Source organism: Sphaerodactylus townsendi, linkage group LG01 (genome assembly GCF_021028975.2).
Source record: "Sphaerodactylus townsendi isolate TG3544 linkage group LG01, MPM_Stown_v2.3, whole genome shotgun sequence".
NCBI lineage: Eukaryota > Metazoa > Chordata > Lepidosauria > Squamata > Sphaerodactylidae > Sphaerodactylus > Sphaerodactylus townsendi.
The window spans coordinates 170,415,465-170,436,475 of NC_059425.1; the positions used below are offsets into that span (position 1 = coordinate 170,415,465).

The following is a 21,011-nucleotide window of genomic DNA, read 5'->3' on the forward strand; positions in this document are numbered from 1 at the left end:
CTAATTACCGTAGCCGAGAAAACATGCTCCCCCATGTATTTTTCTCTCCCATTTGAACAGGGCCACGGCACACTACCTGTATTGTTTAATAAACCCTGCTCAAAGGAGAGCCATATTGCTCGCCAGGTTTAATGTTATGCCTTCTGCCTTGTTACATGGCAGATTTAACAAGCAAGAAAAGGCTAAAAGATTGTGCCCATGTAATGATGGCTCAGTTGAATCTGTGGCCCACCAATTACTACACTGTTTCAGATTCAAGGAAATCAGATCCAAGTATGTGAATCTTACTCCTTTACATTTACCCGATCTCCCCGATCTATTTAGATTACACTACTTGCTGGACAATCCTGATCCTTCTCTCTGTATGATAGTGGCAGACTTTCTCCTGGAAATTACTAAATGCCAGTAGATTTCCCTCCACAACATTTATTTCCTGTACTGTATATGTTTTTTTAAATCAGTTTTTTACTATTGTTGTACTGTTGTCTATGCCAATAAAGGCTTGCTTGCTTCCTTGCTAATTGAATTATTAAAGCTGAGTTCTGGGCTACTGCTGTGCAGAATAGTCAGTATCTGGGTGTTGAGCAGCAGTTCACTGGCACCATAGTAATGTCAGGAGGACAGTAAGCACAAGATCTGGCATAGCAATTGAAGAAGAAGAGTTTGGATTTATATCCCATCTTTCTCTCCTGTAAGGAGTCACAAGGTGGCTTCCATCTCCTTTCCCTTCCTCTCCCCACACCTTGTGAGGTAGGTGGGGCTGAGAGAGTTCTGAAGAACTATGACTAGCCCAGTGGTCTGCAACCTGCGGCTCTCCAGATGTTCATGGACTACAAATCCCAATTGGCCATGCTGGCAGGGGCTGATGGGAATTGTAGTCCATGAACATCTGGAGAGCCACAGGTTGCAGACCCCCGAGTTATAGACTATTTGCTTGGTACGCAGAAGGTTCAATCCCTGGTTCAATCCCTGGAATCCCTAGTTAAAACGATCAGGAAGTAAGTGATGGGAAAGACCTCTGGCTAAGACCTGGACGAATTGCTGCCAGTCGAGGTAGACAGTACTGAGTGTGATGGACCCGTGGTTTGAATAAATATAAGGGAGCTTCATGTGGTCCTTTTTAAAAATGCCATTGGCGGCATGCAAGGGAAGGGGAGGGAGAAAGGGAGAGAGCATGCAAGAGAGAGGAGGGAGGGGGTCCGGCATCTGGACATGGTCCACCCACCCTAGCGGAGGGAGGGGAGGGAGGGGAAGGGGTGGCATGCAAGGGAAGGGTAGTGAGGGAGGAATTGAGGGGTGGCATGCAAGGGGAGAGAGGGAGGGAGAAGGTTCGCATGGACCCATGGTTTGAATAAATATAAGGGAGCTTCATGTGGTCCATTGGATTATGTAGCACTGGTCTCTGCTTCTTCTTTTATTATTAGCCCTTAATCAGCTGTACAACACCAAAACTCACAGACAAAAATATTCATTAAAGTACAAGGCACATTTTCCATAAGGACTCCCAGTTTCTTCTGTGCCAAATATTAACACTAAAACACTAATTCTTTTTACAGCTCGATTGTTAGCAGCCTAGATAAAATCTTGTCCTCCTTTAATGTGAAGGTTATAAATGGAATTTAAGGATACATACTCTTGATAGTGGAACTCATCATGTTGAGACCAGTGCAAATGATAGTTACGTGCTAAAAGTTTGAAATAATGAATTCTGGCAAGGCGACTATACTGGAAAAGCCTCAAAACTAGCAATCCCTTTAAACTCTTCATCTTGCAGTTTCTTCAGATTCTTTGCTTTGCTTTTCTTAACTTTTTAAAAAGAAATCAGTGACTGAGTAAATATAGACTGGGATTTCTTTTTCAATCCAACTTTGTATTTTTTTCCTTAAACTTTCCAAATCTTAGATCGCCTCCTTGTTACCTGCTATTGAGATCAGTCTATCCATAAGCAAGCCATAATAGGATTTAGAGCAACAATATTCAAAGCATTTTTGATTTGTCAGAAAATGGGTGGGGCGGGGGCGGGGAGAGGCAAGGCAGGGAAAGGGCTGTTACATGATTTGAGGACGTTTTATCTTCTTGTCTGTATATGACTCTTTTAAAAAAATCTTTCAGTGCCACACCAAAAATAATTTCTAAAGCAAAACAAGGAGTTGACGAAACTGAAAAAAGACCAACAGTGGTGCTAAACACTTCAGAACCTATCACTAATGTCCAGATTTGGTTAGCTGATGGAACAAGAATAGTACAAAAATTTAATGTTACGCACAGGTAAGCACTGATCCTGTTCATGCAGTCTTTCAGTAATATGTACCTGTGACATGTGTATCGGACTCCAGTCCAAGCTACCTTGAGCACACCAATAAGCCTTTTGTTATTTTCAGCCTCTGTTAGAACTGAAAAGTGCAAAACTAGAAGTGCATTTTAAAGTGCATTTTAGACGAAATTAGAAATGCATTTAAAATAAATTTTAAAAGTGCAAAATAAGAAAAGCAAACAGCATAATTTATAATTTTACAATACACAGAAGAAAAATGTATCAAACTTTGGGCTGTCAGCATCCTTCCATTTCAGACTTCATTCAGCATGAGTATTGTTCTTCATGAGAAGAAATACTGGTTAACAATCTGGATTTGACTTCAAATCCAGAATCTATATTACTTGAACAGGAATTTACTATTTGATTATTTGTACAATGCCTTTCTGTGATAACATTCAAAGTGGGTTACAATTTGAATACTTGGAAGGACAAAAATGATAAAGAGTAAAAATGGGTGCATCTCATTGGTTCTTTCTTCAGGGGCTGATGAGACAAATTCCTCAACCTGGATATTGCCTTCCCCTCAGGGTGTAATTCTGACAATAGCCCCGGGGGAAAGTTCCTTCTGAAGGGACTCCCAGCAACTATCTGTTTTTTCTCAGGCTGCTGCTGGTCCCTTCAGGAAGTGATGACATGGATTCCCAGGCCTGCTGTGGCCTCTTACATTCCACTCAGGCGCACAGAACTTTCATCACTTCCTGAAGGGAAGTTGCCTCAGCTGGTTTCTCCTGTGTTCCCTAGAAGTTACAGTAAGTGAGAACATAGCCTTACAAACTTTCAAGGCTCATGCTATGCCTTATTAATGATTACTCTAATTCCAGTGTTTTGTTCAGTTTAATAATATAATAACAAAGCACTGCCAAATGACAACCAACTCATGGCAACTCCTCATTGGGTTTTCGAGGCAAGAGATGAGCAGAGGGAGTTTGCCATTGCCCTCTTTACACAGCAACCCAGGTCTTCCTTGGTGGTCTTCAAACCAACTACTAACCATGGCTAACCTTGCTGAGCTTCCAAACGCTGATGATTTCAAGCCAGTCTGGGGGATTCATGCTGCTTTCGTTCAGTCTAACACCTCTTTTCTCATCCTTCAATGGCTGCAGGATGACAACAGAGGGCAATAGGAGGCTTGTGTGTGGACATATAGTTTGAATGAGGGAGGTGTATATGTGACTGCTCCAAAATAAAAGCACTTCAGTTTGGAAGCCAAAGAAGCAGCAGATGTATTTTGTGCCTGTTGAACTCACTGGCTTGGACTTTAAGGCCTGAAGAGCTTTTAAACATGAATGCTTCATTTGCTTGTGTATGAAGCAGGGACTAGATTTGTGAACAGAAGCTAAGATCAAATGAGGCAACTTGTCAGAACTCAGAAGTTAAGCAGAGTCAGTCATAGTTAGTACTTGGATGGGAGACCAAACCCCAAGTCTCTGCTTAAAGGAAACATAGCAGAGACCAAAAGGTCAGTTAGGAAGATTCTTGAAGGCTTATACGAGGAAAAGAAAAGGAAGGCAGATCGCTCCACGAACTGGCTCACTGGTCCAGCCTCAAGGGCTTCAATATATTTGATGCCATTTTGTATTTCAATTCCTGGCTCCTTTTATTCTTTAACAGTATTTTCCTTTTTTTCCCCCTCCCTCAGAATAAGCCACATCAGAGACTTTATCATAAATTACCAAGGACCCCGCGGAAGAAGTCCGTTCACGATGACGACGACGCTTCCGTTTCGAGAGTTGCTGGACGAATCTCTCACGCTGGAGAAAGCCAATTTGAAAAATGCAGTTGTCGTTCAGAGACTCAAAAAGAGTACGGAGCCTTTCAGGAGCGTGTCCTAGCACCATTTGTCAGGATTATTGGCGTTACATCATGAAGAGCGAGCTGCTACTGCTGCTGAACAGTCTCGGGAGACAAGAGGGGACAAGACGCACCCTCCCCCAATTGTTTCCCAGCTGAGTTAGCTTCACTTTGCCGACTGGCCAGCTATTACTTGAGCTATATTTAAGCAACGCCCAAAAAAGAAATTAATGGCAATATCTCTGTGTAGTGTACATCACCTGCCATGCTGTCGGAATCAGCAGGTGGTGTGGGCTGTATCGATTCCATCCTAAGGTATTTTCAGATTCATTTTCACATTAAGGGCTTGAATAGAATGTAAATAAGTGTTAAAAAATAACAACACAGGTCTGTGTTGGTTGGCCAGCTGGACTTGTCTGTTAATTTATAATTAAGTGCCGTGAAGTTGCAATGAGCTCCAGGCAAACTCATGGGGTTTTGAAGGCAAGATGAGCAGAGGTGGTTTGCCGTTGTCTTCCTCTGCATAGCAAACCAGGTCTCCTTTGGTAATCTCCCAACCAAGTACTAACCATGACTGACCCTGCTAACCTTCTGAATTCTGACAAGCTGCTGCTTCTGGGGTATTCAGGCTGCTGTGCTTCTCTAGTCAAGGAAAATAATCATAAGAGTTTTTTGTTTACATATTAAGTTATTTGTAATTTTTCTTTGCACTTTTATTGGGGTGAGGACTATCCTTTGGTTTTAATTCTAGCCTTCTGTTCCAGTATGTCTTATCAGTCTTTCATCACCATGTTAAAAGATGTATGGTAGGTTAAAACAGAGATTTAATCTTAATGGCCATCTTTGCAGAAGCGTTTGCAGTATCTGAGGTCATTGTTTCAAAGAGGCAGCTGCCTGCCTTGAAATTTTTCTGCAGACTTGTGTCTTTGCTTAATTTTTGTGTCATTAGGAAAATATTTGTACTTCTTGCTCTGAGGAGGAGGGCATTGACCGAAGAAAAGTGTGATGGAAATGAAAGGAGGTTTGCACGAAAAGTATCCTGCCGTCCTTCTATAGATTTCTGGGCAGGGTCTTTTTCTTGTCTCTGGTTTCTACCATGATTCTATCTGGTCTTCAAACAGTGTGCCACTTTGAAAGGGATAGGCCAGTGATTCCCAACCAGGGTTCCGTGGTACCCTGGGGTGCCGTGAGCATGTCCCAGGGATACTGCAGCAACGCTACCAGCCCCCCTCACTTTTGTGGTTTCTCCTGCCGGTGCCAGCATGGAGCTGGCCTGGGGGGAAGGGGGGCAGGGCCTGCCGCAAGGTCAGCAGCCACTTCCCGCCCCCACCCCCCAGTGCTTCCCTTCATCCTGGGAGGGGAAGGTGAGGGGGTGATAAGCAGGGGCACTAGGAGGGGAAGGGGGGATGGCAGGGGTACCGTGAGATATGAAGAGAGAGGTCAAGGGTACCATGACGTTGAAAAGGTTGGGAAACATTGGGATAGGCCCTCACTATTGGCCTGGAGTTGGTTGCTCTTCCACTGCTGGCTCATCCTCAGGGGAAAATTCCCTTTCCTCTTTTTCATTGACTGATAGCGAATAGAGAGTAATGTTTCTTGGGGAATGGCTGGGGTAGACATCTGAGAATGAGATTTTCCTTGCTGCCTTAGTGGGCCACTGCCAGGAATATTCGATCTGTCCCTCCCTGAGCCTATGTCAATCAATAGGAGTCTTCAGAAGCGATCCTAGGGGGAAGCAGTGGGAAACCCTGGATGAGGATGGATGGGAATGGATGATGACAGCGGGGAAGACATCTGAATATGCTGCAGTTTTTCCCTTAGGGTTCTCTTGACTGTCTTTGTAATGTCACTGGAACAAGATGCCTGCCCTCCCGCAACCTCAGGAGAAGGGAGCGGTAGTAATATGCTACACCATCATGAGTGCTCCATTTACTTTATCTGGTTTGGGGAGAGATTATCTTAAGGTTTCAGCTCAGGGCCAAAATGGCAGCCATTGGGGCCATTTTCTCCATTGGGGCCATTTTCTCCATTGAGGCCCTTTTCATGCCGTTTTGCTGCAGTGTGGTTTGCCACTTTTGTTTTGGAGGCGAGGGCTTTTTTGGCCATTATTGTTCTCCTTTGCCTCCTCTGAGGCTTTTGGAGACCGTTCTGTCTCCCAGCAGCGAAGCAGACAGGAGGTCTGGGTTTGCGTCCTCATAAGAAAGCTGCCTGCACTGAGCTGCTCCAAAGCCTTGGGTCCTCTGTGGGGGAGACGTAACAAGCAGAGGAGAGGAGCAAGAAAAAGGAAGCATGAGAGAGATTAAGACAAAGGACTAATATCTCTCTGGCACCAACAAGGATAGACCTTGGAAGGAGGAGGAAAATGAACAAAAATCAGGTTGAAAGAATAGCTGCTGCAAACAACTATTTCCTAGTTGCTCTCCCTGTGCAAGAAGGGAACTAAACTGAGCTCAGGAGACAGGAAGTGATAAGTTTAGTCCTGCCTCCTTGAATGGCTAGTGGGAAACACCCAAGATTTAAGATGCCCTCCTCACCTCAGAGAAGAAGGAACCCTCTTGGTAAGTATCCAAGGTCCCATGTTATCTGGTTCTTAAACTGTTTCCCTGAGAGTAAGCTTCACTGATCTTAATAGCACTTGCTTCTAAGTGCTTGAGACTGAAGCATTGCGAGTTGGAAGAATAGAGAAGTGCTCTATACCCCTAGTGCTTGAAAGAGCTAATTAAGAAGTCCAGCTTTGGGGAGCTCCTGCACCCATTCCATATGGGGACATTCCAAACTCGTAGATCCTTCATGTGCATTGTAAGATGGTGGAGTCTCAGTATATTGTCTCAGTGCATGTTCAGATTAAGTTCCTAAATGAAGAAGTGTGTTGTTTTGGGTAGCAAGTTCTGCAGGCTTTGAGCTAGATCCAAGCCTGACTCCAGCCATGCTTGGTTTAAAGCCAGGGAGTTCCCGATCAGGTGTAGTTGGGGGGTGGGAATGGGGGTGGCTGCAAAATGCGCCTTCAGAAGTGATGCCTATGGCTCAGGACTCCTTCGCCTCCCCTAAATACACTACTAAGTCTCTGGCCTTTTTAGTTGCAGAGTTAGAAGACGAAATTTGCAGCTGGTATTTTTCTTCTTATAATTGTGCAGCAAAAAGGCTAGAGACTTTTTCTGAAAAGCTGTGAACTAGTATATTACCAGTACAGCTGTTACCAATTTTTAAGCCTCATAAAGCCCTCTAGTGTCAGGGAATGGTGCCTTGGAGGGATGAAGCAAAGAAAGAACAGGAAAAACTTTTGTCTGGATTCTCCCTTGTCATTGTGAATGCCTCTGCGTTTGCAGCCGTAATGTGAACCATACGTGGATAATCATGTCTATCTAGAAGCATCCTAGATTAACTGAAAGGGAGGGCTTTTTGTGATTCCTAGATAAGTTCTCCTGGCAGGACGAGAAACCAGTTTTTCCTTTCCTCCATCCTTGAGTGGCACTAAGAATAGTTCCTTGAGAAGGAAACTGAAAAGTCAGCATTCTGCACAACACAAATAAGACATCCTGAGGATACTAAAAAAAGGCATCTTGGAGAGGAAGTCCACACAGCTTTTCCCCTAAGATGTCCCGTATTTCAGCTCAGTGTCTTTTTTTTAAAGTCGCTAAAAGGTGGACTTTTCCCCCAGGAGTCCTCTTTAAAATGTCTTTTGCTTGGCTGTGTGAACACATACAACGTTTTCCTTTTCTTGCCTTCTACCTCCCCACCATTAGAGCACTTTCTTTCATTTTTGCAGTAGCTTGCTCGTGCCATTTTCTGCAGTTTGAGAGTCTCTGCATTCGTTTCCCATGGAGGTTTCTTCTGCTTGCATCTCATCCAATCGCTATTTCCTTGTAAAATGTTCATAAATAAAGTTTGTTTTCTCTGGCAATCCTGTGAATGTCTTTTTCCCTCCTTTTTTTTAGAAGTAGCTGTATTTGTAGCTACGACAACACGGATAAGAGAATCGCAGCCTCACAGAGGACAGTCTGCCTTTCCATTAAGAAGCAGTAAGAAAAAGCTAACACAGTCCGTGGAGGACAGGTCTACCCAATGCTTCTTAATGAGAGAGAGAGCAGTTCTCTGAGTGGCTGCAATTCTCTTATCCGTGTCTTCGTAGCTACAAATACAGCTCCCTCTAAACATACATACGAAAAGGAAAGAACGATACGTGCATGGGGTCACTAGGGAAAACAAACTTTATTCATGAACGTTTTACAAGGAAATAACAATCGGATGAGCTGCAAGCAGAGAAAACCTGCATGGGAAACATATGCAGCAAATGGCAGCAGCAAGGATTCTCAAGCTGCAGAAGTTGGTGGGTGCAAACTGCAGCGAAAATGTGAGGGGCGAGGAAGGCGGGGAAAATAAAACATCCGCTATGCAGAATGAAAAAGCCAAGGGGTTCTTTTAAAAACTTTTAAAGGACATTTTATTTGTTCTATGCAGAAAATTTGTTCTATGCAGAAAGAAAAAGCAGACGGTTCTTTTTGAGACATTCTAAGGACATCTTATTTGTGCTGTTCAGAATGGATCAGTGTTATTTTCATAATCCCAGTCTCTTCAGGCTGAGTGAAAGGGGGATAGTTTTGTAACTACAATAATCATGACTCCTTATTACCTGACCTGACTCCTTATTGAACAGTTGACAGCATGAATCATCCAATATTTTTTGCTTGAGTACATTTCTGTCCCACTTTTCTTCCATATGAAATTCAATACTTCATACATTGGGCTTCTAGGAGTTGAACTATGAAGAGAATTTTCAGAATTGAACTGGATAAGCTCCATATATACGCTAAGTATTCTGTCATTTTGAAAATGGAATCAGAAACAAAGGGGGGATCAAATAGCCAAAGAGAAATCACAAAACTAAAATGAATTTTATCTTCCATTAATTTCAATAACAAGTAGACTGTACAAGCCATGAAAAATTGCTCTACTATCCATAAATTGCTTTGACCAATGTGGCAGATACTTTATGATTGCTGTGTATGGATTAATTTAACACACATTAGCCAAAGGATATGATAAAACAAAACACACAATGAATATGTGGTTACTCAGTGATTGTTGTGTATGAATTAATTTATTTGCCACATTGGTAAAAGGATTTATGTATGTTAGCAATTTGTTAAGGTTTTTGTTGTCAACTGGTTATTTCTTTACAATAATTAATGGAAGATTAAAATTATTTTTTTGTTTTATTGTATACATTTTTGAGGTTAGTTTAAATTATTTTGAAAATGGAGCCATAATAACCTTTGGCTATATCTCTTCTCATTACTTAAGTGCCTACCGAAGAAATATTGACCTGTTTCAAAACACTTACCCTGAGACTAATATCCCTTACCCTGAGACTAATATCCAAAACAAATGAAGTTTCTTCTTTTTTTCTTTTCATTCTTTTTGAGCACTTTTTGTTTTAGATAACCATTTTTCTTTAGCCCAAAGCAATGTCTACAGATAAAAATAAAATAAAATACACATGGAAATGTCAACACAACACTATTGGTTCCACTGTAACAAAATTCTACTAAAAATTCTACAGTATACTAGTAGCCTACAATTAAACATTCTACATCCCATGCTATAATATCACTTGGTTTGTTTTGCAACTCCCAAATTAGTATGTTATGCGTGTGTGTTTTAACTAAGGTTTTTCTGCTAACCTGGGGTTTGCAAACTAAATGGCTGACCTTACTACATAGATTTATCTATATATACTTGCAGGGGCAGCAGCCTTTGATTATTAGGTATTATTAGGTATGGTAATAATATTTCTGGCAGTTTGCACTTTGTCCATCTGTATAAAAATGAAATATATATTAATTACTGACATGAATTGATGACAACCCATTGTATGGACACGCAGTGAAATACATCTCTGCACTCGTCGCTCAAAACCTCAGCACGTTCTTACTTCTGTACAGAATGTTTGATCTTGTGTGGCCCTTATGCATGCCGAAATGTTCATGTTTTCACAGGAGTACAGCAAAATATGCATGAAATCACTAAACAGCCATAGATTGTCAAAGTTGTGTATGTATACATTGTATATATACTGAATTATATGTACATGTATATTGAACAATGATCTTTTACATTGACTATGAAGTAGCGTACAACTGTAAGGTTTTAGAAAACTTCATATTTGACTAAAAAGGAAGCACAGAATATGTAGAATTATTCAAATGACTGACAGCTTCAGAAGGTAGAAAATAGCAATTTCCTTTGTGTTTGGCTTTCCACTGTTCTGGAAATGTGTGTTTCTTAAATCTGCTGGTCACTGTCTGTTCTTTTTACAGATGTCTAAAAAATAAGTGCCTGCTATTGGGAAAGCTTTGTACATGAGTAGGGTTTGCTTTTTGAAATACAGAAAGAGCAAGATGGGATCTTGTGAGTTGGATGCAAAGGTCCTTTTCCAACAACTGGAGAGGACAATTTCCACTGATTAATCTCCCTTGTCCCCCCCAACGCAGTCCTCCAATTCACCTATCACATGTTTTTGGAGGACCCTGACTCCCAGGAGCAGAGTTTGGAAAAGCACAGTAGAATGCATTGGGAGGGGGAAGAAGCAGGTATGCTCATTTCTACTGGTGGAAGTGACTTCCCTCAGTGGAAAACTACCTTTGGATCCAGCCACTCCACAGACTGTTTTTACTATTCTCTTTTCCACCAAAAGATCTCAGTGCAATAGTGAATTCATCTGCCGCTTCATCCTGGATCTTCTTTCTTGTAGAATGCTCCCATTGGGACATAGTGCCTAGTGCCCTACTGTCTCAGACATCAAGCTGGGTCTGGCAGTATCCTCCCCTTGTCCCAAAAGCCAAGCACAGTGGGACTATTTTCTACTGCGGAAACACACTACTCTTCCACCTCCTCACTACTGACCACACTTAGAACTTTCAGTGGAAAAGGGTATAGCCTGTATTTACTAAACTGGTTTGGTATCAGACTCAGAAACAGACTTTAGAATTTGCTGCACCAGCTCATTATGAAGCATAGTAGCACCACCAGCAAAAAAATTCAAACTATGGATGTTCAGTGATAAATGCCAGAGATGTAGGAAGGTATTTAGAATTCCATGATTTGCCCAGACTCCCGAGTACACAGGATTGTTCTGATAAGTCTTAGACTTACCAGGACTGAACATAGCAGCTATTTTTGTTGCGAGGTAATATTCTGGGTAGGATAATCATCATGGAATGGTTCCTGCATGCTCTACCCCAGTGGTTCCTAACCTGGGGTACGCATACCCCCAGGGTTACATGCCAGAGTGTTTAAGGGTATGTGGAAAAAAATTACATAATGGGTTTTCTAATATGGAGGTACAGTTTTAAGGAAATGGGTTGTCAAGGGGTACACAAGTGAAAAAAGGTTGGGAACCCCTCCTCTATCCACACATAGCCTGGTTTGCATTGAGAGGTATCCTTGTAATCCTTTAATGGAGATAACAGCACATGTATATGCAAGACCACATTGTGATCCCTTCTGTGTAGGAAATCCAGTTGGTTTCAGCAGACTGCACCTCAGCCTGTCACCCTGTATTGAAAACAATATGGAAGTGTGAATCCTACTTTAACTTTAAAGGAACCATTTCTATGTGATAATACTTGGTGTCAAGAGTTCAGTAGTTTTTGCTGTTATTTACCACCAAATTGGCAGCGCAATTTCATGTTAATAACTGTTTGCAGAGCTGAGATACAGATTCCTGCTTTGAAAGCCTGTAGACTTAAAAATGATATTTCTGACATTAGAATGAATGTATTTAAGATCATTGGACTGTACAAAACAAATTGCTAGACGTGAATCGTGTATGGACAGAGAGGTATCTTATATGAAATTATCCCTTCCACAGTGTGACTTTCTCCATGGTGGTTCTGATATATTGTGGGTCAGCATAAGAAATTAAATGGGAATTTTTGAAAATTTTGCAGTGCCGCAGACAACATGCAAAGGTCAGCAGATAACACAGAAAAAGTTTAGAAACTCAGAAATGCATAATATATATATGGTATTGTATAATATCAACATATTTTATCTTTTAATACCATAAATATGCACAATTTTTTAAAAGTTAAAAGGAAAAGAAAAAATTAGGACTTATTCTCTGGTACAAAGGCAGGGCCAAATTTTTTTACATGGATTCCCAGATTGGGGGGGGGGGCACTGCACCCCTCTCCCAGCGATGTGGAAGGGATAACTGGACCTCCTCGACTATCCTCTAGATTTCTATGCAACTATGCATTGACTTAAACTGTTAAGACAACCAACTTGCTTATCGTCATCTATGTCCAAAACCTTGCACCATGCTTGGCCAGTGTAATCCTTGCTTGAATTCAGTGCCTTAATCTCATACAGCAGAGTTGGAATAGGCTTGTTAAAAAAAGCTAAAGATAGAAACTATTTCTGTTCAAATGAAAAGCATAGGGAATACATGTACATCTCAAGTATTTGAAAACAATGGTCCTGAGAGAGTGCGAGAAGATATGATGGAGCTCAGGATGTGAGCAAAAGTGCCCCTCGTGGCCTCATGTGTACCCCCTGCCTTCCTCCTTCTGGTTTTGTAGATAACTAGCGTTACTATTCCTCCTGCACCCGTGTCTTAGCTAACAGGCTTCAGACCCATTTCTAACCATAAATTCCACCTGAAGACAGCACTGACTGATCAGCAAAGAGATGTTTCTCTGCAACCAAGGAGGTGCCCTTAAGCCTGCCATGATTTTCAGATATTTGAGGTTTGGATGGAGAGATGTTATGCTGATAGAATGATTAGGATTGTTTCAGTTCTTTTTAATGAGATGTGATTAAGACTAAACTTTGTTCATGTTCTTTGAGCACGATCTGCACACAATTTTGTTGTAGCAGTTTCAGGACAATACTCAAATAGAAAGTTGAGGCACAGTATTCAAAAGGAGAGTGGTTGTGTTTGCAGCAATCTTTGTATTTGTTGACATTTGTAGAAAAATATATATATTAAAATCTGTTTTTCCAAATTGCTATTTCTTTCCTGCCTCCAGTGTAACAGAACCTTTCTTTCAAACATAGCTCTGAAATGTGAAGATGTATTTGGAACCGGGCCAAGGGAAGAGATTCAGGGCTGTTGTCTCTTCATTGAGAGGCATACAAAAATGACTATGGAGAAAGAAGAAGAGTTTGGATTTATATACACCCTCCTTCTCAAAGGGGCTTACAATCTCCTTTCCCTTCCCCCACCCACAACAAACACCCTGTGAAGTGGGTGAGGTTGAGAGAACTTAGAACAGGGGTAGGGAACCTGCGGCTCTCCAGATGTTCAGGAACTGCAATTCCCATCAGCCTCTGTCAGCATGGCCAATTGGCCATGCTGGTGAAGAGCTGATAGAGAACAGATTCCTGAGACAGCCTGACCCTAGAGCTAACTGTGACTAGTCCAAGGTCACCCAGCTGGAGTGTGTTGGAGTGCACAAGCTAATCTAGTTCCCCAGATAAGCCTTCGCAGCTCAAGTGGCAGAGCGGGAAATCAAACCTGGTTCTCCAGATTAGAGTGACCCCACTCACTTTTGCAGAAGTGCAGCATACATTTATATATCTTAGCTTAACAATATTACTTTGCCATTCTTTTAAGCAACTATACATACTCTGGATTCTTCTTCTTTTTTTGCCACCAAGTTGCACCTGAGTTCTAGCAACCCCTTAGGGTTTTCATGGCAAGAGACTAACAGGTGGTTTACTATTGCCTGCCTCTGCATAGCAGCTCTGAAATTCCTTGGTGGTCTTCCCATCCAAGTACTAACTATGGCTCCTTCCGCACATGCAGAATAATGCACTTTCAAACTGCTTTCAATGCTTTTTGAAGCTGTGCGGAATAGCAAAATCCACTTGCAAACAGTTGTGAAAGTGGTTTGAAAACACATTATTCTGCGTGTGCGGAAGAGGCCCAGGTCTGACCCTGCTTAGATTCTTAGATCTGATGAGATTGGGTTATCCAGGCCAGTGCCTAGAATATATGTTCTGGGGTGGGGGGCACTTTGTCTGCTTCTCTGGCATATCTTTATTTGGAGCTGAAAATATTAGAAGAGGAAAATCCCGACTTGAACTTGGTCTCAAGTTAGAGTAAGCTGGAGCCCATGAGCAGCAAGGAAAAAGCTAAATTTTCCAGGCAAAAAGGAACTACCAGTTCTGAAGGGATACATCACAGACATTTTACCCTCAACACCATTCTACAGGTTGTTGAATGGGAACATTTAACAGAAATTTTTTTTCCTGGTACATCGTTCAGGAAATAATCCCCTGCCTAAGTAAGGACAGGTTGGGCTCAGAAAAGGTTCTGTCCTTGAGTGATAGTGACAGAAAGGAAAGAGTGGATAAGGCATTTTCAGAACTGTACTAAGAGTTACACCCTTCGAAGTTAATTCAAGTGAAGGGTGTAACCTAAGATGAATTATTGCTAAGATACTAAGAGGACTGTGGTAGCATAAGCCACGTTCCTACTCCTAAAATGAAGGCAGGTTCTAGAAAAAAAAAGGCTGAATTATTTCAATGGAGACTGTCAGGTTGATGAGGAATAAGGGGTTGCTTTTACACCTATATAAGAAGCCTAGTTAAGTTTCTGCTCATGGGTTGCCCAAACTAGGAGGTAGCAGAGGCAGACTACTTCATAGGATTTGTCATAGGGTCAGCCAGCTGGTGCCTGGCACCTCCTCTATGGCACAAAATTGAACCTGTGCTAATTGAGAGCCAGTGTGATAAAGAGCAATGGATTCTAATCTGGAGAGCCAGGTTTGATTCCCCACTCCTGCACACGAGCAGCAGACTCTAATCTGGTGTTTTGTTTCCCCACTCCTACTCAAAACCTTCTGGGTGATTTTTGCCTAGTCACAGTTCTTGTGGAACTCTCTCAGCCTCACCTACCTCACATGGTTTCTGTTGTGAGGAGAGGAAGGGAAGGAGTTTGTAAGCTGCTTTGAATCTCCTTACAAATGAGGAAATTGGGTACAAATCCAAACTGCTACTACTGCTCTTCTCATTTTATCAATAAAAGAAAAAAGATAACATAAGCATAAGCATAAGCATTTTATTGTCATTGTGCACGCACAACGAAATTTACAGCAGCATTCCTCGATGCACACAATTTCAGACTCATACAATTTCAGACTCATGCAATTTCAGACTCATACATCATCATCCTCCACCCATCCCTACATAGCCCCAAATACATCAATATGAAGCAGCGGAGTTTAGCATAGCCACAGCTCTAGAGTAGAAGCTGTCTCTAAGCCTCTTTGTCCTAGTTCTGAGGGCCCTGTATCGTCTGCCAGATGGTAGCAGTTTAAAAAGAGAGTGTGCTGGATGAGACGGGATGAGAGAGGTCCACCATGTACATGCTTTCTAAACAGTTCCTGTAGGAGTCTATTAGGGCCTACGGGATTCCCAAACTTTCTTCTGCATCTGACTGGTGGCAAAGACCAAAGTGCCCTTCCTCTTGTGATGACCATTCCTAGGCCCCTGGCATTTGAGCAGTGTGCTTTCTGGCAGAGAAAGGGCATAACAATACAGAAATCTCAGGAGTGCAATGGCATGACATGTAGCTTAAAACTGAATGGGCAAACAAGGGATGTTCCAGGCTAAACATCCAGTGTGGAAGCAGCAACCACACACGCACACACACACACAAACACTTGCCACTGGGAATTCCTATCTTGGGAGCAGGGATTCTATTGAATACTTGAGTTATCTCGTCTTTGATACGACCACCAGCACAGACAAGTTACCTTTATCTTTTTCACCAATTAGATTGCACTGAGATACCCGGGCACCATTTCCCATTGGCACCACCATTCCTGTTCCTCTCCACACCAGGGTCTGTCAGTCTGCTCAATGTTGATAGAACGAGACCAGGAATATAAACTCTGTAAACAATCACTTAGCATATTTAGGACCTCAGAGGCTTTCTGTTCTCTCTGAACTAGAGTTCTTTTGAATCATAAAATCATAGAGTTGGAAAAGACCACAAGGGCTGTCCAATCCCACCCCCTGCCATGCAGGAACACACAAAGCACTCCCAACAGATGGCCATCCAGCTTCTATTGGAAACCTCCATGGAAGGAAACTCCACCACCTTCCAAGGCAGCATATTCCACTGTCGAATGGCCCTTATCGTCAGGAAGTTCTTCCTAATGTTCAGGTAGAATATATTTTCTCATAGGCTCATTCTGCACATGCAGAATAATGCAATTTCAAACTGCTTTCAGTGCTCTTTGAAGCTGTGCGGAATAGCAAAATCCACTTGCAAACGATTGTGAAAGTGGTTTGAAAACGCATTATTTTGCGTGTGCAGAAGGAGCCATAGTTTCTCGTAGGGGTTTTTTTTTGTTCTTGTAGTTCTCATTACTCTATCTCTTCGTTTCTGGAGCAGCATCCAGCTCTGGGCTTTTCTCTCTAGACCAGAGATCCTCGACCTTTTTGAACCTACGGGCACATTTGGAATTCTGACACAGCATAGTGGGGGCAACAAAATGGCTGCCAAAAATGGCTGCTGCGGGAGGCAGATCCAGTCACAAAATGATTGCCACAGCTTAATTTCAGTAACACAGTGCAAATCCTTGTGATGTGCAAATTACCACAGCTTAATTTCAGTAACACAGTGCAAATCCTTGTGATGTGGTGGTGGATTAAAAAACAACAGCAACCCTGCACAGTCAATCAGATCCCCAAAAGTCAATCAGAAGCCTTGCTGGGCAAATGCCTTACTTGACCCTGTCCAGCTCCTAAAAACACTTGTTTATTTATTTATTTGATTTCTATCCCGGCCTATGATTGTTGTTATATTTTTATGTTGTGTCTCAGGGTGGGTCACAACATAAAACTATAATAACAATCATTAAAACACTTCTAAAATATAAAAATCAATATAAATATTAAAGTAATGATACTTCAACACCAAAACTATTAAATAGACAGTAAGAATAAAACTAGAGGCTAAAATGTTGCCAGGGTCTTAATCACAGTTTCAGAATGTTTAAAATTACAATAAATAAGACATTGACAAAAAATTATTATCCACTTCATATCCTCCTTTTGGTCTTCAATCACGACTCACATTTCTGTCATTTAAACAAAGGCCGTTTCCACACGGGCAATTCATGGCGGCCTGGAGACGGTAAACACCGTCTCAGGCATGTCTACCATTGAAGGCGCAGCTGCAGCAGCAGCGCCCAGCCCTTCGCGCCAGCCGGCGACCTGAAGCGGCGTTTCCCCAAGCTTCCCAAGCTCTTTTTGAAAGCGCCCGGCGTAAGCTGCTGCCGAGGTGAGCGGCAGCGGCTTCATGCACCTCCCCACCGGCACTCACCTTGTCCCTGGGCCTCCGGTAGCGTCGCCGAGGCCTGGGGACCGCCCCTACCCTGCGCTGGAGCGAAGCGGCGCAGGAGCAGGGAAGCGTCCCCAGGCCTCGTGGCGTCGAAGCCGAATTAATCGGCTGAAACCCGGCTCAGCGGCGCCCGGCTGCTAACTTCTTCAAGGACCGTCCATGCGGACGGTCCCAGTGTCTTCGGTCGGCGCAATCGCCCGGACCTCACCGTTCGCCCGCCCGTCGCGGCGGTAAAATTCTGAAGCATGTTAATTCTACTACATTTCTGTCTCCTAAATCACTTTTCTGTTAAATAAGACCACGGAAGCAAGGAAGGACACCCAATTCAGTAGAATATCATACGTTTGTAATTCCTCTGGGTATTTCTTAATGTTGGGGTGAGAGTATTCTGGTTTGCAGTTTGGAAATAATCACTACTAATCACCTACAAAATAACAATTTACTGTTAATTCTTAAGGTTTCAGATGGCTATTCAGAAACTCTGAATGAGTCTCTGAAACAAACCAATGATTCACTAGAGCTGTGCTGCCTGCTACTGGGCTTCCTGGGGCCCCCCTTCTTGTTCTCCAGACCAAAGAGCACTCTAGGTTTTTCTACACTTCACTAGGATAGGAAGGTGCTTCAGAAGAGCCCAGGAGACATTGCCTTAATGGAAACCACTAAGTTGCCTACCAAGCAGTAGGATTTCCAACTTCCAGGTGAGGCCTGGTGATCTCCAAGAATTACAACTGATCTCCAGGCTACTAGAGATCAATTCCCATACAGCTGTTTTTTAGAGGGCAGATTGGCTCTGTAACATTACACCATGCTGAGGTCCCTCCCAGACCTCACTCTCCATAGGTTCCACCCCCAAATCACCAGGAATTTCCCAACTTGGAGTTGGCAACCTACTTGAGTGGAAGCCATTTTGTTATGGCACTAGTTTACATGTTCTCAGGAGTCCAAAAGTGCCCACTAGTTAAAGGCTGGGAACCTATTTATTAGACACTATAATTTCTTATTTTCTGTAATGGGTAACAGGATCCCAAAGATAGGGGTATCCCTCTGAAAGTCATATTGTGGGGAAAGCAGTGGTTTTTAATCGTGACAATGGCTGAAGAAAGACAAATTAAATCCGCAGCCCATCTTGTCACTATATCAAATTCTCAGGCCCCTGCCACGCCGCCAATACTGTTTGGATGTGTGTTTTAAAGAAGCACTTGCTCCAACCTGTCCTGGAAATATTGCAAACGCTATGGCCTTTCATCTCCCAGCAGCTCCATTGCACATGAACTGTGGGATAATGTTATCTATCTATCTATCTATCTATCTATATAAAAAGCTAACCATCTGTTTGTTGGTGACTCCCTAATGCCGAAACGGCTGGACGGATCGTCCCCAAATTTTCACATGACGTCTCTCCCTGTTGCAGCCAGGTAATCAGACCTTCAAATCGCCAAAAGTCCATACCTGAGCCAGGTAAAACGTCTTTTTCCTGGCGCACCAGGCCATGAAGCTGGCTGTGTTTAACTGTCACCCTTAGAATGTTCGTGCAGCCTGTCTGTCTGTGGCTTGAGGGCTTGGGATGAGGGCTTAGGATGTTCGCCCAGATGAGCAGAGATGAGCAGTGAAAACAGTAAATAGGTAATACTGTTAGGTAATACGAGTGGAAGTTAAACACATACACACTTTGCCATGTGAGATGTCAGGTGGGGTCCCCCCCCCACACGCAGGTAACTTTCACTCTCTGTGCCTCACCCACTGCTACCACACAATGCACATCCGGCTCATCCTCACACACCTCACTCTGCCCTCCAATGCACATCCAACCACCCCTTACCCACTTCCTCACCCATATTCGCCACAGCTCTCTTTCACTAAAAGCGAGCTGGAGTTTGCCTTTTTCTTCTAAGAAAATCTGTGGGGTGGGGGTGAACCAACACTACTGGCTCCGCTTCTTTTGCACATGGCCCTTTAAGAACCCAGCCTCGATCCGAGCGCCTCACCACCCTGCCTCTGCTGCCTGACTGGGATAGCCTCCTTGCCCCAGTTCTACCTTACCCAAGCCAGGACTGTGCGTGTCAACCAGCCTCATGGACAGCGGGATTTGCACTCTGGACAGTTCCGTTGTGGAATGGGAAGGGTTACCTTATACTAAAAAAACAAGACACCACCATATAACAATGTGAATTGAAAAGGGAAAGAGGGATTCCATTTGACCACCCCAAACGAAGAAGAAGAAGAGGAGGAGGAGGAGGAGGAGTAGTTTGGATTTATATCCCTCCTTTCTCTCCTGTAGGAGACTCAAAGGGGCTTACAACCTCCTTGCCCTTCCTCCCTCACAACAAACACCCTGTGAAGAGGGTGGGGCTGAGAGAGCTCCGAAGAACTGTGACTAGCCCAAGGTCACCCAGCTGGCGTGTGTGGGAGTGCACAGGCTAATCTGAGTTCCCCAGATAAGCCTCCACAACTCAAGCGGCAGAGCTGGGAATCAAACCCGGTTCCTCCAGATCAGCCTGCACCTGCTCTTAGCCACTCCGCCACTGCTGCTCCCAAAGGGCTATGCTGGGGATAATTGGACCTGCATGGACATCTGTGTGGGTTGGACTGTGATGAGAAGGACAATTGCCACAGCAACGCGTGGCCTGGCCCCGCTAGTATGTTATATAACAGTGGGATAGTGGGATGAACAGTGCCTGAGGGGCGTTAATTCGGCAGGGGTTTCGACTGGAGTTGCAATTGGATTCCCGCGCTTGAGAAGCCCTCCTTCCGAGGGCCCTGGAGAAAGCAGCAGATACAGAGACTCAAACTTTTTTTTTTTAATCTGGTGGCACCTGTAAGACCAGCAGTTTTATTCTCAGAGCAAGGTTTCGTGTGCATGCACCCACTTCTTCAGATACGCAGAACTGAGGCAGTTTCCGTGCGCGGGTTCAACGCTCAGACTGCTCCCTCTCCCCCGCCCCAAACCTGCATGGCAAAAACTTGCAGCGGTTTTAAGCGCCATTATTAGGAACAGCAACGTTTCGCATGGCGGTGTGGAGTGAGGCAATATGTTAAGAGCGACTGGCTGCCTTTGAAGACCTGGGAGAGCGTTGGGCTTCCTCTGCGAACGGGTCTCATTCCCCTTAACATCTCGTATTTTGCATTTGCGGGAAGGAAAGAAATGCACACGAGAAGGCAGAAGTTGAACTTCCCAAACGATGCCACACAGTTTCTTAGATGTACTTTGCGAGGGGCGGGGGGGGGGGGGACTGGGAGTTGGCTGCAGTAGCCGCCGCCCCCCCGCCCTCCAGCCCCGCATATAGCAGCTACTGCTGCGAGATGAAATCTGGGTCCCGCCCAAGAGCTGGCAAAGCTCGGGGCGAATTGCTGGAGGCCAGCTGCGGCTTCGGATATGGATAGAGTTGCAAGAAGGGGGGACGCAGCCCTGGACAAGACCGGCCCGGAGCTCATATTGCCCCCAGAGCAGCAGCAAATGGTAGCGGGGTCAGCAGAAGGGGTGAGTCCTGTTGCAATATTGAACTGGAGTTTTGCACCGAGTGTTTTATTTGCAACCTAAACTAA

The 21,011-nt window shown here is 43.6% G+C and overlaps 2 protein-coding genes across 7 annotated transcripts in view; both read left to right on the top strand.

Moving 5' to 3' along the window:
- UBXN2A (UBX domain protein 2A) overlaps nucleotides 1-4,160 on the top strand; it is a 28,804-nt gene extending 24,644 nt beyond the window's left edge. For both annotated transcript variants that reach the window (XM_048499289.1, XM_048499299.1), the window contains exons 6-7: nucleotides 2,113-2,268; nucleotides 3,957-4,160. In XM_048499289.1, coding sequence (XP_048355246.1) covers nucleotides 2,113-2,268; nucleotides 3,957-4,149 — 349 coding nt within the window. In that variant the 3' untranslated portion in view covers nucleotides 4,150-4,160. The remainder of the gene's footprint in view (nucleotides 1-2,112; nucleotides 2,269-3,956) is intronic.
- A 203-nt stretch (nucleotides 4,161-4,363) lies between these two features.
- The window catches only part of MFSD2B (major facilitator superfamily domain containing 2B), a 66,575-nt gene continuing 49,927 nt past the window's right edge, over nucleotides 4,364-21,011 (top strand). For 4 of the 5 annotated variants that reach the window (XM_048499239.1, XM_048499259.1, XM_048499250.1 and 1 more), the window contains exon 1: nucleotides 20,797-20,946. In XM_048499239.1, the coding sequence (XP_048355196.1) occupies nucleotides 20,842-20,946 (105 nt within the window). In that variant the 5' untranslated portion in view covers nucleotides 20,797-20,841. Of the gene's footprint in view, nucleotides 4,424-20,796; nucleotides 20,947-21,011 lie in introns of those variants that run through there. The other variant, XM_048499268.1, reaches the window with a different exon arrangement.